General features: G+C 44.8%; 1 protein-coding gene across 2 annotated transcripts; it reads left to right on the top strand.

Moving 5' to 3' along the window:
- Window positions 1-1,480: 1,480 nt before the first annotated feature.
- LOC138662871 (oocyte zinc finger protein XlCOF22-like) lies at window positions 1,481-17,836 on the top strand. Of its 2 annotated transcripts, XM_069748859.1 has the most exons (7): window positions 1,481-1,524; window positions 4,442-4,591; window positions 4,721-4,900; window positions 4,983-5,106; window positions 5,190-5,287; window positions 5,483-5,573; window positions 16,507-17,836. In XM_069748859.1, the coding sequence occupies exons 1-7, from the start codon at window positions 1,498-1,500 to the stop codon at window positions 17,781-17,783; spliced, it is 1,947 nt and encodes a 648-aa protein (XP_069604960.1). In that variant the 5' UTR covers window positions 1,481-1,497; the 3' UTR covers window positions 17,784-17,836. The 2 variants fall into 2 exon arrangements, with proteins under 2 accessions (XP_069604960.1, XP_069604961.1); XM_069748860.1 differs by lacking the exon at window positions 1,481-1,524 and having other exon boundaries at window positions 4,446-4,591; window positions 16,510-17,836.
- The last annotated feature ends 302 nt before the right edge of the window (window positions 17,837-18,138 follow it).

The following is an 18,138-nucleotide window of genomic DNA, read 5'->3' as shown; positions in this document are numbered from 1 at the left end:
CAAAATGTGGTCATTTCTGGAGGGGTTTCCACTCTGTGGGCACTTCAGGAGCTCTCCAAATGAGATACGGTATCTGCTAATGATTCCAGCATTTTTGGAGGATTCAAAAAGTAAAATAGCGCTCCTTCCCTTCCGAGACCTGCCGTGCACCCAAACAGTAGTTTTCCTCAACATATCGAGTATTGGCGGGCTCAGGAAAAATTGCCCAGCAAATTTTGCAGTTTATTTTCTCCTGGTACCCTTGTGAAAATAAAAAAATGGTGTCTAATGTAAATTTTTTGGGAAAAAAAATTAAATGTTAATTTTTTCCTTCCACGTTCCACTTATTCCTGTGAAACACTTGAAGGGCTAATAAAGTTGTAGAATGTGGTTTTGAGAACTTGAAGGCTGCAGTTTTTAGAATGGTGTCACGTTTGGGTATTTTCTGTTATATAAGCCCCTTAAAGTCACTTTAAGGCTGGCGTCACACTAGGCGTAGGGAAATACGGTCCATATTTAACAGGCGTAATACACAGAAATCCCAGAACAGTGTTCCGTATGTCTGTGTTTTTTATGCATGTTAACCTCAGTGTGTAATCCGTATGGCATCCGTAATGCGTTTTTTTCACGCAACCTTACAAAACGGACATTTTAACGGTTTTGAGGCCTGAATAGAATTTAAATCATCAGCATAATCCTATTTAAGGCCTCTACAACAGCTTAAACACTCCCATATGGTCACTTTGCTGCTGTGCTTGTGTAGGTGTTTTGGTGGTACTTGGGCAACATGTGTGACCTCCTGCAATTCACACCAACTCAGCGGGAGTTAGTTAATTGGGTCTTGTCACACCGCTTTGGCCAGCCATACCCTGTGATAGAACCAGAAACACATGGGCTACTTGCACATTGAACAAGTCTGTAGGAACCTGTTCACACCATCAAAAAACTTGAAGACAAAAAAAAGCACAGTGAGGTCAAAAATACTCTGTTGTAAAAAAAAAATCACAGTAATAAGCAAGTGCTTGTCAAAAGATGGAAAAAATAAAAACAGGGTATTTAGTTGATACATTTTTTTTCCAAAAAAATGTATACTAAGCTGCTTCACCAATCGTCAAGGTACACCCTTATAGAGCAGTCCTATCTCATGTATATAATCCCTATCTGATGTATTTAAAACCTGATCATCTGTATAGTACCTGTATAAGCAGGGTTCAGAGAAGGAATGTCCATGTGGACATGCTGGATGGAGCAGCTAAAGTGCAAATGACCCACAGAGGAGTGATGGACTCCCCAGTCTTGTAGAAACAAGAGAACAATTATAGAACCAGAAACACATGGGCTACTTGCACACCGAACAAGTCTGTAGGAACCTGTTCCAATAGTGAGGGCAAATAATGGCGGAAATGTCACTGACTGATGAGAAGTCTCCATGTAGCGTCTTCACTGCGGATCACGTGACCCCTGACTCCTCCCTCCTGTGACCTCATCACAGGTCCTGTGCGCACAGAGCAGCCATATATGTGGAGTGCGGCTCTGCAGGTGGAGGTATGTGGAGATTCCCCATTACTGAGCGTGGGGACATTAACCCCTTCTGCACTGAGACTCTTTTGGGGTTGTTGTTGCCACTTTATAAGAATCATAATGTTTTTGTTCTGTTTGCTGTAATAGATACATACGAGCCAACTATGGAGGACAGGAAGTGAGGGAGCGGATTGTTCTATTAGTACAGGGCCCCTTTCTTGGCCCCCACACAGTGTAATGCTCCTTATGTAGTATGTATGATGCCCCCCACACAGTCTAATGTTCCCACAGTACCACTATACCCCACACACAGTGTAATGTTCCCACTGTACTGCCATCCCCCACACAGTGTAATGCCCCCATTATGTCCCTGTATTGAGTGACCAGACACAACACACAAACAAACAAACACAAGGCAGAAGTAACCAATATCATTATTTAATTCCCTGATAATGGTGGAATTGTGATAATAACTATAGCAACAGTGAATAATATAAAACATCGTGATTACGAGGTGAAATATACACTATCATAAATACACTGTTCAAAAAAATAAGGGAACACTAAAATCCCACATCCTAGAAATCACCGAATTAAATATTCCAGTTGTAAATCTTTATTCATTACATAGTGGAATGTGTTGAGAACAATACAAACTAAAAATTATCAACATAAATCACAACTAATATCCCACGGAGGTCTCGAGTTGGAATGATGCTCAAAACCAAAGTGGAAAATGAAGTTACAGGCTGATCCAACTTCAGTGGAAATGCCTCAAGACAAGCAAATGATGCTCAGTAATGTGTGTGGCCACGTGCCTGTATGATCTCCCTACAATACCTGGGCATGTTCATAATGAAGCAACGGATGGTCTCCTAAGGGATCTCCTCCCAGACCTGGACTAAAGGATCCGCCAACTCCTGGACAGTCTGTAGTGCAACATGACGTTGGTGGATGGTGCGAGACATGATGTCCCAGTCTCCCAGATATATTCAATTGGATTCAGGTCGGCGGAACTGGCGGTCCAGTCCATAGCTTCAACTGCTGACACACTCCAGCCACATGAAGTCTGACATTGTTCTGCAATAGGAGGAACCCAGGGCCAACCACACCAGCATATGGTCTCACAAGGGGTCTGAGAATCTCATTTTGGTACCTAATGGCAGTCAGACTACCTCTGGCAAGCACAGCCCTCCAAAGAAATTCCACCCCACACCATTACTGACCCACTGCCAAATCGGTCATGCTGAAAGATGTTGCAGGCAGCAGATCGCTCTCCACGGCATCTCCAGAATCTGTCATGTCTGTCACATGTGCTCAGTGTGAACCTGCTTTCATCTGTGAAGAGCACAGGGCACCAGTGGTGAATTTGCCAATACTGGTGTTCTGTGGCAAATGCCAAGCATCCTGCGCAGTGTTGGGCTGCGAGCACAACCCCCATCTGTGGACGTCAGGCACTTAGACCATCCTCATGGAGTCAGTTTCTAACCATTTGTGCAGACACATGCACATTTGTGGCCTGCTGGAGGTCATTTTGCAGGGCTCTGGCAGTGCTCCTCCTGTTCCTCCTTGCACAAAGCCTGAGGCTGTGGTCCTGCTGCTGGGTTGTTGCCCTCCTACAGCCCCCTCCACATCTCCTTTTGTACTGGCCTGTCTCATAGTAGCGCCTCCAGCCTCTGGACACTACGCTGACAGACGCAGCAAACCTTCTTGCCACAGCTTGCATTGATGTGCCATCCTGGATGAGCTGCACAACCTGAGCCACTTGTGTGGGTTGTAGAGTTCATTGCATGCTTACCACGAGTGTGAAAGCACAACCAACATTCAAAAATGACCAAAACATCAGCCAGAAAGCATTGGTACTGAGATGTGGTCTGTGGTCCCCACCTGCAGAAACCCTCCTTTATTGAGTATTTATTGATAATTGCCAACAAATTCCATCTGTTGTCTATTCCATTTGCACAACAGCATGTGAAATTGATTGTTGCTTCCTAAGCGGACAGTTTGATTTCACAGAAGTTTGATTGACTTGGAGTTATATTCTGTTGTTTAGGTGGTCCCTTTATTTTTTCAAACAGTGTATAGATAGATAAATACAAGAAAAAGAAAAATAGAGCAGCACATGCAGCATGGAAAGAATCTGTGTGCAAAAGAGCTTCCACAGGCATATACCAAACCTTGCATGTAGTAGTCCAAAAAAGGAAGCAGCACACCACTGTCTGTGAATAAGGAGCTATTTTATTTAGCCCATGATGGCGACGTTTCGGTTCAGTTTTCAGTTAGCTTGAAAAAGGTTAGCTTTAAACCTGCCAAGGTCAAAACCAAGAGATACAAGGTAACCTAGGGGTAAAGTGGAGGGATAGTGAGAAAGGGAGCCAAAGGTCAGAAAGCTAACAGAACAAACAACCAGAGCAAAACAAGCAAATGCAAACCGAGCACACACTCAAGGGGTCAGACACACAGGCTAAACAAAAGTATAGCTGACATGGAATCCTAGTCTGGAGTGTGTATAAAGACCCCTCCAGATCCAAAGAGAGGCCAGCAATATTAACCCTGAGAGAGCAGGACATGAACCGCGTCCTGTACCATGACACGTAGTAGAAGAGGAAGATGTCTCCCTCATCATTAAGTAATTATTTTTCATGTCGCGTGTAGTGAATATCTCCTGCAGTATTGCTAATGCCGATCCCAGGGTCGGTAAATGAGATGAGAATTAACGTTATGGAAGATGAGTCTATGAGAAACATATTCAGCTGCCGACTCTGAGGAAGAAACTGCTTGTTGTCTGTGGCCTAAATATATAGGATTTATTAGTAGATGTAAAGAAGGAAACTGAATACTGTAAAATAATAAATCTCCTCATATGTTTCCCTTATTATCTCCAGTAATTGTATTATTACAGGATTCTTATGATGTTACATCGGCTCATCTTCTCATTCAGGTCTCTACAATATCGGATCCTCTCAGTGAAGATCTTCTACAAAAGAAAATTTTCCTGATTTACCCATCAAAGATGGATATGGACAGAGACAAGATGGCGGAGAGGATATTACACCTCACCCTAAAGATCCTCTTCCAGATTACTGGAGAGGTGAGAGATTCTGATGACGTCACATTGCATCATTCTTATCTATGGGAGTAACAGATGGACAGAACTGGAAAGGTGAGGACTCTGGAAATGTCTGTAGTGAGATTTATTAATGTGTCTCTCCATTACCAGGATTACACAGTGGTGAAGAAGACCTCTAGTGATCGCTGTCAAGACCCTGTGTCTGAGGGATGGGGAAGACCCCTGAGTCCAATCACGGGGCCTCCACCTCACCCCCTGATCCATGAGGACATCAATGACCAGAAGATCCTAGAACTCACCTACAAGATAATTGAGCTGCTGACTGGAGAGGTGACACTGCTGGGAATGCTGGGACATTATACAGTAACACTATGGAGGGATCGGGGGATGACGGTATCATTGTATGTGTCAGGTTCCTATAAGGTGTCAGGATGTCGCTGTCTATTTCTCCATGGAGGAGTGGGAGTATTTAGAAGGACACAGAGATCTGTACAACGACGTCATAATGGAGGTTTTCCAGCCCCTCACATCTCCAGGTAATAGACAGGACTAAACACACACAACCTATAATTATCTGTATGTAAAGAATGAATTCACTCCCTGTATGTGTTTCCTCCAGATTTATCCAGTAAGAGGACAACACCAGAGAGATGTCCCCGTCCTTTTCTTCCACAGGACTGTAAACAAGAAGATCCCAATGCTCCTCAGGATCATCAGGTAGATGGAGAGGTGTCAGGACATCTCCCCTATGATGTGTAGACGCCGGTGAAGGTCTTATGCTCAGTCTTGTTTTATCCACCAGTATTATATGTTTTATACTTGTGTAATGAGAGCGGTGGAGATGGCAGGATTAGAGCTGATCATAGATGTGACTTCTCAATCTGTCGGTGACTTTTACAATATTTATTTCAGGGTGAAGATCTGACCCATATTAATACTACAGAGACATATGTGAGAGATGATGAGTGGTGTAAAGAGGAGATTCCCACATATGGCTACCCAGGTGAGTAGTGACCACTAAATGTGGAGAGGTCACAGATTCTACTCATCACTGGCTGTGGCTGCTTTATCGGTGGTGTAGTCCGGCCGTATTACCATGATCACTATTTTACCTCTAGACCACAACATTCTCCTCCACCCAAAACTGTTCAAATGACTTTGGTCATTGAAAGCCCTTTTCTATAGAACTTACAACCTGGAGGATCCACCTACCCCCTGGGTTTAGGAGACGCTGTTACCTGCCCAGATCTGTAAACTATAAAGCCAAATGACAGCGTACGTAGAATGTGCTGACAAGATAGAAAATCACTTAAAGAAAAATATTATGATGGGCATGTAAGAGAAAGCGGAGGGTAATGATGGTGTTGGCTTCCTAGAACCCTGAGATCTTATCGGAGGAATCTCCCTTCTCTCCCTTCTGTGCTGCTGAATGTGATCATATGGTCCCTACAAGACCAGGTCCCGTCTTTCTGGCCAAACTTCACTTTTATGATCGACAACATTAAATGTGCAGTGAGGCCAAGTGTGAATTTCTGCACAATAACAGAGTTTCCCTTTATCCGGACTTTTCAATTTGTATTAAAACCGACTAACTTCCGGGAGGATTGTGATAATCTACATAAACCCATCACACCGGTGCCATGATATATCTCTGAGCTGTGCGTGGCGGATGGCTGTAATATACATTTATTCCCGCCTGCAGGAGATGTGTTGGCTCCAGCCCTGGTTTAGGATCTAAATTTAAAGGGAACCTGTCCGCAGGATTGTGCTCAGTAACCTACAGACACTGTCAGGCCGGTGCCGTTAAACTGATTATACTGATACCTGGTGATGAAATTCGTCTTGTGGTTGTGTAATCTGTATTTCTAATTTTATTATGAGGCTTAGAAAAAAAAAATTACATCCATCAAAATGACACTAGCGGCGCATGTCTATCTTACTTATCTTACTTATAGACTGCGCAGGCGCTGCCATCGCCGATGACATTTTGCTGGATATAATTTTTTTTTCTAAGCCTCCCAATAGCCACAATATTATAGGCATTATCAACAATAATATCAACACTATTATATGCATTATGTAAAAATGGGGGCAGGCCAGTGAGGGATCAGCGACCTGTCATAAGCCAATACAGATGCATATGTAATCAGAGCACCACATAAAGCGCCTCCCACAGCCACGCCCAGAGAACCACATAAAGCTTCGCCCACAGCTCCGCCCCAGAGCACGAGAATCTCATTAACTGAAAACTACAAATACAAATTAAACATCAACCACAAGACGGATTTCATCACCAGGTATCAGTGTGTCATGTCGGACGCTATTCACACTAGGGCATCCGACAGACAGCGGTAATTCCGCATTCATCCACTATGCGCTCAGTGGCACCGGCTAGATTTTATCTAGGTTGTCCTAGCTGGTACTCGGATTGGAGGCTGGGTCACGCCCTCTGCCTTTAAATAGTTCTGGCAGCACTCACCGATCTTCCGAGACAGGTAATTTATTTACTCACAATAAAATCTTCACGACCGGGGGTGTTCATGCATAAGATGCGGCAAGCCTGACGACGGCCGTTTCGCGTCGACAGGCTTGCCGCACCTTATGCATGAACACCCCCGGTCGTGAAGACTTTATTGTGAGTAAATAAATTACCTGTCTCGGAAGATCGGTGAGTGATGCCTCTCTTTTTCTTCTCCATTGGAATATTTCACATGTTCATTCGGCACAGCACCCAGGATCTGAAGACCGGACTCCCACGCTGCAGGTGAGCAGTCTCAGCTACGTCGATGGGGCTGTGGTGCGGATTCTTTGACTTCTTTATTTGATTGACTTTAAATAGTTCTGCTGAACTTTGGTCGTCGCCGATTATAGCTTGTGTCTTGTGCCTGGTGATCTCGGTCTGGAGTGGTGGTCTAGGAGAAGAATCTAAGATACGCGTTCTCCGCCAGGGGGAGCGAATGGCGGAGGATTACTGTTCTGAATTTCATCGCTGGGCGGTGGACACACAATGGAATGAACCGGCGCTGCGGAGTCAGTTTGCATGTGGGGTTTCGAGAAGGGTTAAACAAGCTCTTCTGATGTATGAGACTCCTGCTTCTCTAGAGTCTGCCATGAGTCTTGTTGTTCGCATTGATCGCCGTTTGCGTCAGTGGGCGCTAGAGACGCCGCCCTTGGGGGAGGTCGTAGGTGCACGTGAGGTTGCTGCAGGTGAGCCCACGGAGCCTATGCAAATCGCAGGGGTGTCACATCATCGAGCCCCCTCACTCAGGAAGCAGGGACTCTGTTTTTGCTGTGGTAAAAAAGGGCATTATGTAAATGATTGTCCTCTGTTTTAAAAGAAAAAGCGCAACGGCGGAAAACTACTAAGCTCAGAGGGTGTGGAGGAGGCCAATCTGAGCTTATGCATATCCTCCATGGTGGTCTCTCAATGTATGCTTCCTGCCAGAGTTATTGTCGCTGGCAGAGAGCTGCCAATCACTGTTTTTGTGGATAGTGGTTCGGCCACTAATCTCATTGATGAGGAGTTTGCGCGCACGGCCGGGTTCACAGTCGAAAAATAGCCTCATCCTATCCGTGTGGTCACCATCAATGCCACCCCTCTCCCACAGGGGGAGATTACGGAGTTTGTGGCTGAGGTTAAACTCCACATTGGGGTCCTACATTCTGAGCAGGTTACATGTAGGGTGCTCAGTAATCTTCCTGCACAAATGGTTCTGGGTTTTCCATGGTTATCTGTGCACAACCTGGTGATTGACTGGAAAACTCAGGACATAATCCAGTGGAGCGGATTCTGCCAGGAGAATTGCCTGGCCACATATGTGTCCGCTATGACCTCCAGCATTCCTGAGTCACTGCTGGATTTCGCGGATGTGTTTTCAGAGAAGGGTTGCTCAGAATTGCCACCACATCGACCTTATGACTGTACTATCAGGTTTAAACCAGGGGCCAAATTGCCAAAAGCTAGGATGTTTAACATCTCTGGTCCTGAGAGGCAAGCGTTAAAGGACTTCATTGCTTAAAGTTTGAGCAAAGGGCACATCAGGCCTTTGTCCTTACCGGTGGCAGCGGGGTGGTTCTTCGTTAGGAAGAAAGATGGCGGTCTATGCCGTGTCTGGATTTCAGTGAGTTAAACCAGATTACGGTTCGTGATCCATACCCTGTGCCATTGATACCTGATTTGTTCAACCAGGTGGCAGGTGCTAAGTGGGTTTCCAAGCTTGAAATCAGGGGGGCGTACAACCTCATAAGAGTCCGTCAAGGTGATGAGTGGAAGACGGCTTTTAATACTCCTGAGGGTCATTTTGAAAATTTGGTGATGCCATTTGGGTTGACAAACGTGCCTGCAGTATTTCAACATTTCATTAATTATGTGTTCTCGCATGTTTTGGGGAAGTTCGTTATTGTATACCTAGATGACATTCTCATTTATTTATGCGACCGTGATACTCATTTAGAGCATGTCAGGCAGGTGTTACAGCTTCTCAGAGAGAATAAGCTCTATGCAAAACTTGAGAAATGTGTATTTTCGGTTCAGGAGTTGCCTTTCCTGGGTTATATTGTGTCCGCTTCAGGGTTTAAAATGGACGCCGCTAAGGTGCAAGCGGTGCTGCATTGGGAACGGCCTGATAACCTAAAAGCGCTTCAGCGGTTCCTTGGGTTTTCTAACTACTATACGAAGTTTATCAAAGATTTTTCTACCATTGCTAAACCACTTACTGACATGACGAAAAAGGGTACCAATTTCTCCGCCTGGCCTGAGGCTGCTGTGCGCGCATTTGAATTTCTTAAGAACAGTTTTGCTTCAGCCCCCATTCTGGTGAAGCCGGACATATCAAAACCATTTACCATTGAAGTTGATGCGTCTGAGGTTGGTGTGGGGGCTGTGCTGTCACAAGGCTCATCCTTGAGCGAGTTGCGTCCATGCACCTATTTCTCCAAGAAACTGTCGCCTGCCGACTGTAACTACGATATCGGCAACAGGGAGTTGTTGGCTATCAAGTTGGCTTTTGAGGAATGGCGACACTTTTTGGAGGGGTCGGTTCACCAGGTTACTGTTATTACCGACCATAAGATTTTGCTTTATTTGGAGTCAGCCAAGCGTCTGTCCCCCAGGCAGGCTCGCTGGGCGTTGTTTTTCACGCGGTTCAACTTTTTTGTTACTTACCGACCTGGGTCTAAAAACAAAAAGGCAGATGCTTTGTCCAGGTGTTTTCCGGGGGGAGAACCTCGGGAAGAACCCATACCCATCCTCCAAAAGGGTGTAGTGGTCTCGGCTCTCACAACTGAGGTTGAGGCTGAGATTGCCGAGGCTCAGGAGGAGGTACCACCTGAGCTTCCCTTTAACAAATCGTTTGTACCGCTCCATCTTCGCCTAAAGGTATTGGCGGAGCATCATGATGCTGTCCTGGCTGGTCACCCAGGGGTTAGGGGTACTTTGGAGTTGGTGTCGCGTCAGTTTTGGTGACCCAAAATCCGACAGGACGTGGTCTCGTACGTGTCAGCATGCACCACGTGCGCTAGGGCTAAGACACCCCGCTCCCGTCCGGCTGGCACACTACTTCCTCTCGAGGTACCCAGTAGGCCATGGACGGAGATCTCCATGGATTTTATCACAGACTTGCCCTCAGCTGGGAACACGGTCATCTTGGTGATTGTTGATCGGTTCTCAAAGATGTCGCACTTTGTGTCTTTGCCTTCGTTGCCTAATGCTAAGACTCTGGCTCAGGTATTTGTGCAATAGGTGGTCAGACTTCATGGGGTCCAGTTTGATATCATGTCTGATAGGGGTTCTCAGTTTGTGGCAAAATTTTGGAAAGCATTCTGCTCACGGCTGGGGATCAAGTTGTCGCATTCTTCGGTGTTTCATCCTCAGTCAAATGGTCAGACAGAGCATATGAACCAAAATTTGGAGCAGTACTTACGCTGCTTTGTTTCTGACAACCAGGAGGAGTGGTCGGCGTTCCTTCCTTTGGCTGAGTTTGCCATAAATAATTACCACCAGGAATCTTCTGGGGAGTCTCCGTTTTTTTGTGTTTACGGGCATCATCCTCAATTTTGTACTTTGAGTCAGGGGGGCTCTTTCGGCGTCCCGGAGGAGGACCACTTAGGAGCACAACTGTCATCAGTCTGGAGGAGAGTTAAACAGCGCCTCTTGAGCGTGGGGGCAAGGTACAAACGTGTGGCTGACAGTAGACGTGTGCCAGGTCCGGATCTGAGTGTGGGTGACTGGGTGTGGTTGTCCTCAAAAAACATAAGACTCAAAATACCATCCCTTAAATTGGGTCCAAGGTTTATTGGTCCGTTTAGGGTCGCTGCCATCATTAACCCGGTAGCCTACCGATTGGAGTTCCCTACGGTATATAAGATTCACAACGTGTTTCACAGGTCTTTATTAAAAAAGGTGATGGGTTCTGTGGACGCAGCGCCGATGCCACCTCCTGTCTTGGTGGATGGCAATTTAGAGTTTGAAGTCTCCAAGGTGGTTGACTCTCGAGTAGTGTGCCGCACTTTACAGTACCTTGTACACTGGCATGGTTATGGGCCTGAGGAGAGGTCTTGGGTACCAGCCTCGGACATTCATGCGGACCGGCTGGTCAGTATGTTTCACCGCCGCCATCCGGACAAGCCAAGTCCTATAAGTCGTGAGGGCCCTGGGGTCCCTCGTAGATGGTGGGGTACTGTCATGTCGGATGCTATTCACACTAGGGCGTCCGCATTCATCCACTATGCGCTCAGTGGCGCCGGCTAGATTTTATCTAGGTTGTCCGGGGTTAATCTAGCTGGTACTCGGATTGGAGGCTGGGTCACGCCCTCTGCCTTTAAATAGTTCTGCTGAACTTTGGGCGTCGCCAATTATAGCTTGTGTCTTGTGCCTGGTAATCTCGGTCTGGAGTGGTGGTCTAGGAGAAGGAATATCGTATCTGGTGGTGTATTATCCGTTGTCATATTTCTCCTTCCTATATTTGTATTTGTTTTCCCCTGTGCACATTTTTGTGTATTCCTGTGTGACTGCGGCGTGGTGCGTTTTTCAGTTTTCCCTGTCTGTGCTTTCTGTGGGGATTGGTGTGTGGTCTCTTCACTTGGTGGCGGGAGGTGGGTTTCAGCTTAGGGCAGAAACAGGAGACAGGGTCAGGCCTGGCGGCCCAGACATGCACACCTTTAGTGTAACTTCTGGGAGAGGGTCAGACAGGGTTTTCCTAGCCTGAGGGATATCACAGAGGCCCGGGTAACCAGCCTTAGTCTACCCAGTACTCCCGTGACACAGTGTAATCAGTATAACGGCACCGACCTGACAGTGTCTGCAGTCACTGAGCACAATCCTGCTGACAAGTTCCCTTTAAGACCTCTCCACTCCGCACCATTATACACAGTTCTCTTTAAATGCCTAATATTTGTTCTTGAAACTCATCTGACAGAAAATATTGGCTTTTACATTAGTTTAGATTGGGAAGTCACCAAGCCCTGTGCTCTAATTACCCCAGAGAGGTTTCACCACTAGCTACTCATTTATTACTGACTAGATGGTGTCCCAATTCTAACGCATCGGGTATTTTAGAATATGTATGTCGTTTATTTATGAAGATTTCAGAATAATGCAATGAATACACAGGATTCGGCTGGCCGGGCGCAACCAATTAGCGAAGTGTGGTTTAAATCCAGCTTGAATTTGCGGCTGGACTGCGTCTGTTGCTGATTGTTCGCAGCCGGGTGCGACCAATTAGTGAAGCCAGTGCCAGCTCCAGGTTTTTGAGTGCCCCGGGTGAAAGAATCTGACAGCCCACGTAGCATATAACAGCCCACGTAGAATATAGCACAGCCACATAGCATATAGCACAGCCACATAGTATATAGCACAGCCACGTAGTATATAGCACAGCCCACGCAGTATATAGCACAGCCCACGCAGTATATAACACATCCATGCAGTATATAACACAGCCCATGCAGTATAGAGCAGAGGTGTCAAACTGCAATCCTCAAGGGCTGAAAACAGGTCATGTTTTCAGGATTTCCTTGTACTGCACAAGTGATAATTTAATCACCTGCACACATAATGATTACAGCACCTTGTGCAAAGCTAAGGAAATCTTGAAAACACGCATGGTTTGCGGCCCTCGAGGAATGCAGTTTGACACCCCTGGTATAGAGCACAGCATACGTAGTGTAGAGCAGAGCCACGTAGTATATTGCACAGCCCGCGTAATATATAGCACAGCCCACGTAGTATATAGCACAGCCCACGTAGGATATAGCACAGCCACGTACTATATAGCACAGCCCACGTATATAACACAGCCACAAAGTATATAGCACAGCCACGTACTATATTGCAGCACAGCCACATACTATATTGCACAGCCACATACTATATTGCACAGCCATGTACGATATTGCACAGCCACGTAGTATATAGCACAGCCAACGTAGTATATAGCACAGTCCACGTAGTATTTAGCACAGCCACGTAGTATATAGCACAGCCCACGCAGTATGTAACACAGCCCACATAGTATATAGCACAGCCACGTAGTATATTGCACAGCCACATAGTATATAGCACAGCCCACATAATATATAGCACAGCCCATGAAGTATATAGCACAGGGAGGTAGTATATAGCACAGCCCACGCAGTATATAACACAGGCCATGCAGTATATAACACAGCCCACGTAGTATATAACACAGCCCACGTAGTATATAACACAGCCCACGTAGTATATAACACAGTCTACGTAGTATATAACACAGCCCATGTAGTATATAACACATCCCATGTAGTATATAACACAGCCTACGTAGTATATAGCAATGTGGGCACCATATCCCTGTGAAAAAAAGAATTAAAATAAAAATTAGTTATATACTCACATTTCGGCAGCCCCCTGATCCAGCCCAGGCCTTTAGCGATGCTCCTCGTGACGCTCCGTTCCCAGTAATGCCTTAGGCAATAACCCAGGATGATGTAGCGGTCAACGCTACGTCATGTGGGGTCATTGCCGCAATGCATTCTTGGGACCGGAGCATCGCGAGAAGCGGGAAAGGCTGGCGCGGAAGGTGAGAATATAATGATTTTTTTTATTATTTTAACATTATATATTTTTACTATTGATGCTGCATAGGCAGCATCAATAGTAAAAAGTTGGTAACACTTACAGGGGTAATGGCAGCTGACTGGAGGGGGCACTAACTGGAGGGGATTAGGGAGTGGTCAATTCGCAGCCAGACTGTGCCTGTCGCTGATTGGTCATGGCCAGCCGGCCGCGACCAGTCAGCGACACGCGATTTCCGTGACAGAGAAACAGACAGACGAAAGTGGACCTTAGACAATTATATAGATAGATGGAGACTGTTCAGTTTGAGCATTTCAGTAGATGTTATTGTCTATAGTCACAGTTTTTGATTACAGTAGTGTCCAAAATACTCTGATTTAACCTCTTCCTGCAGCCAGTTTTGTGTTCTTAATGAGGCCCCATTTTTACAATCTGACGTGTGTTACTTTATGTGGTGATAACTTTGGAATTATTCACAAAGGATAATATAAAACAAGCGGATCTTACAAATTATTTTCCAGCTTTTCACAATACCCTACATACGATTGTACACTACTCTCTGGGCACATGGCCGTGTTCAGAAGGGAAGGAGCGCCATTTAGCTGTTTGAATGCAGATCTAGCTGGAATAGTTTGCAGACACAATGTATTGGGAGCAATGTTCGTGGTCAACGGGCAGCTCAAAAGATCTCCACCATGAACATGCTTGGCACTATCTTCTCTGCTTTCCATATCCCAAGGATTGCCTTGCTCATCGCTCTTTAAAACCATTATATGGATCTGGACTTACACTGGGACCCCTAGGCTTGGACCTTGGTGTTACCTGCTATTCTGTGGTGTTAGATGGCAAGACAAATAGTCAGGTAGCTGGGTCAGAACCAGAAGGACAAAATACAGAATCAGAAGATTAGTCAGTAAACGGGCCACTGTCACAACAGAGAACAAATACACAAGCCGCAAGCTGAGCACAGAGGACTGAACCAGAGGAGAACAACGCTGTTTCTGGCAGATTCCGGCCGTGTGCTTTGAGCTTTAGAAAAAACACCACAGAAAAACAGGTAAAGGTGCTTACCTGTCTAGGCCTCAACTCAAATGCACTATCATGGTGCAGCGGGCCCAAGTAAAGATGGTGACTACACAGGTGTGGCACACCAGTGCAAATAAATAATCTGCAGCAGTGTTCACATAGAGTATGCACAGCAACTGGATCATAGCCTATTAGTAACTCCCTGTGGAGGGCTGCCCAGTGCTAACTGTAATGCATCCTGTGTGAACAGAGGCCACAACTTACAAAACAGTGCGATACTAATAGGCCATGATCCAGTTGCTGTTCATACTCTGTGTGAACACTGCTGCCGATTATTTATTTTCACTGGTGTGCCAAGCGGCCAATCCCAGATTGTAGGCTGGCTGTCTCATTTTGTATTACCGCATCTGTGCAGTCGCCATCTTTACTTGGGCCCGCTGCACCATGATAGTGCATTTGATTTGAGACCCAGACAGGTAAGCACCTTTGTCTGATTTTCTGTGGTGTTTTCTCTAGAATAGTGGAGGTTTTTTCCTCCCTTTTTTTCCTCCTGTTGTGGTTCAGGCTTTGAGCTTTAGTCGGGTGTGGTACTGTCCAATTTGCTGAAGTAGTGAGCAGATTACTCCAGCTGGACAGCAGGAACAGATCCCAGATGAGATTGGACACACCATATGCAGAAGCCCTAATATGACTAAATGACAGAAAACCAGAATAGTTGAAATCCCCATAAAGTATTTCCATTTTATAAATTAATTCACTCAGGGTTATAAGGTATAGGAGTGACTATTTTGACTCCACTTTTTGGAAATGAACACGCAGTGGATGTTGGAGAGTGAAAATTACACATTTGGCATTTTATTACCCATCACATAGTGCCCAGATTGTGCTCAAGGAGACACACACCGCAAATTAAGTAGATTCTTCTCACTATAGTATTGTTAGATACAGGGATTCTAAATGTTGTTTGAGCACACTGCAAGACTCAGAAGTGAGAGCGGATTTTGCTCGATCAGTTTATGGAAATCTTGTTGCTTTTCAACAGCCTTTGAGCCACTAGTAGTGTGGGAACCTCTGTTTCTCCTTTGACAGATGATGGACCTGAGTGGAGACATGTTTTTGTGAGATGTGAATTGATATTATTTTCGCCTACATAGCAACAAGCAAGGTATAATAGTGAAAAACCTGGCTATTTATTGGTTGCGTTGAAAAACACTTGATGGTGTCTCCGCGGCTTTTCTACATGCATTTGCATATTTCCCATAAGGGATGGGAGCAGTGTTCTGGATTACTGCGTTGAGAAACACGTGATGGTGTCTCCGCGGTGTTGGATGTTTTGATCTCCCCGAGGTCATTCATCCTTATGTTTATAGTCCTTTTACTAGGCACTGCTCCTAATAGCCAGTTTCCTTCTCCACACTGATGAAGGGCAAATACCCCGAAACAGCTGTCTGTGGATGGATAACATGTTTTGGCATAGGTGGTTTTCCTTTTTAGATGCTGCCCTTCCCGTGGTTGTTCCTTCCCGGTGAAAGACCTGGCTATTTATTGCTTGCGTTGAGAAACACGTGATGGTGTCTCCGCGGCTTTTTTACATGCATTTGCATATTTCCCATAAGGGATGGGAGCAGTGCTCTGGATCACTGCGTTGAGAAACACGTGATGGTGTCTCCGCGGTGTTGGATGTTTTGATTTCCCCGACGCCATTCATCCTTATGTTTATATGTGAACTGTCATTGTCTTGGTAAATAATTTGTTTTTTACATAACTTTACATTTTTTGGACAGTTTAAGTAGAAATGTTCAAAAATATAAAACTCAAGGATATTTTGTTAAAAAATAATAATTGTTTTTTATCTTAGCAGATGACTGTACCAGTAGATCAGAGGGACAGCTGACATCTTCAATTTTTACATCTGATGATCTTGAGATCCTACAAGATACAACTGAAGTGATTGCTGTTTCTCCAGATATATCATCATCCCTTCACAGCAAAGATCTGTCATCTGATCCTATGAAACAGGTCCCATCTTCTGATTCATTACCGACTACTAAAGAAAATCAAAGTCACAAACGAGACATTAGAAAACAAACTGCTCCTAAAGCAAAGAAGTCATTTTCATGTTCAGAATGTGGGAAATGTTTTATCCAGAAATGTAATTTTATTATACATCTAAGAATTCACACAGGGGAGAAGCCTTTTTCCTGTTCAGAATGTGGGAAATGTTTTAATCGGAAATCTGTTCTTGATATCCACCAGAGAGCTCACATAGGGGAGAAGCCTTTTTCCTGTTCAGAATGTGGGAAATGTTTTAATCGGAAATCGGTTCTTGATATCCACCAGAGAGCTCACACAAGGGAGAAGCTTTTTTCCTGTTCAGAATGTGGGAAATGTTTTAATCAGAAATCGGTTCTTGATATCCACCAGAGAGCTCACACAGGGGAGAAGCCTTTTTCCTGTTCAGAATGTGGGAAATGTTTTAATCAAAAATTGGTTCTTGATATCCACCAGAGAGCTCACACAGGGGAGACACCTTTTTCCTGTTCAGAATGTGGTAAATGTTTTATATGGAAATCGTCTCTTAATAGCCACCAGAAGGCTCACACAGGGGAGAAGCCTTTTTCCTGTTCAGCATGTGGGAAATGTTTTAATCGGAAATCGGTTCTTAATATCCACCAGAGAGCTCACACAGGGGAGAAGCCTTTCTCCTGTTCAGAATGTGGGAAATGTTTTAACCGGAAAGCGAATCTTGATAGCCACCAGAGAACACACACAGGGGGGAAACCTTTTTCCTGTTCAGAATGTGGGAAATGTTTTACACAGAAATCAGTTCTTAATAGACACCAGAGAACCCACACAGGGGAAAAGCCTTTTTCCTGTTCAGAGTGTGGGAAATGCTTTAACCAGAAATCGGTTCTTGCTAGACACCAAAGAACCCACACAGGTGAAAAGCCTTTTTCCTGTTCAGAATGTGGGAAAAGTTTTAACCAGAAATCTGTTCTTGCTAGACACCAAAGAACCCATACAGGGGAGAAGGCTTTTTCTTGTTCCGAATGTGGGAAATGTTTTAACCAGAAAGCTCATCTTGTTAGTCACCAGAGAACTCACACAAGGGAGAAGCCTTTTTCATTTTCTTAGTGTGAGAAATATTTTACTTGGAAATCAACTGTTAATAAACATCAGAGATATCACATAGGGAAGAATCCTTTTTTATATTCAGAATGTTGAAATAGTTTTAACCAAAATTGGTTCTTATAAACGAGATACCAATTCACCGCGCTATGCTGAGATAATAGAGAAAAAAAAATACTCACTCTGTGATTGTGTTAATATGGAGCATATATCAGGAAACTCATAAGAATGAAATCCTTTTGGTGGTTGCTCCCAATAAAAAATAGTATAGATCATATACGGAAATGGATAGAATTACCAGTAGTACTGCTGGCTAAAAAATGTTCAGTACTTACTACTTGGTGCGAATGTCCATGAGAGA

This window comes from Ranitomeya imitator, chromosome 2 (genome assembly GCF_032444005.1).
Source record: "Ranitomeya imitator isolate aRanImi1 chromosome 2, aRanImi1.pri, whole genome shotgun sequence".
NCBI lineage: Eukaryota > Metazoa > Chordata > Amphibia > Anura > Dendrobatidae > Ranitomeya > Ranitomeya imitator.
Note: the sequence above shows the minus strand (reverse complement) of the source record. Positions and strands in the feature narration are given on the sequence as shown.

Excerpts from the sequence above, each read along its gene's own strand:
- LOC138662871 (XM_069748859.1), top strand. The coding sequence starts at position 1,498 with ATGTGGAGTGCGGCTCTGCAGGTGGAG. Across the intron at positions 5,107-5,189 it reads CCAGCCCCTCACATCTCCAG|ATTTATCCAGTAAGAGGACA; the intron begins GTAATAGACAGG and ends TGTTTCCTCCAG. Across the intron at positions 5,574-16,506 it reads TCCCACATATGGCTACCCAG|CAGATGACTGTACCAGTAGA; the intron begins GTGAGTAGTGAC and ends TTTTTATCTTAG.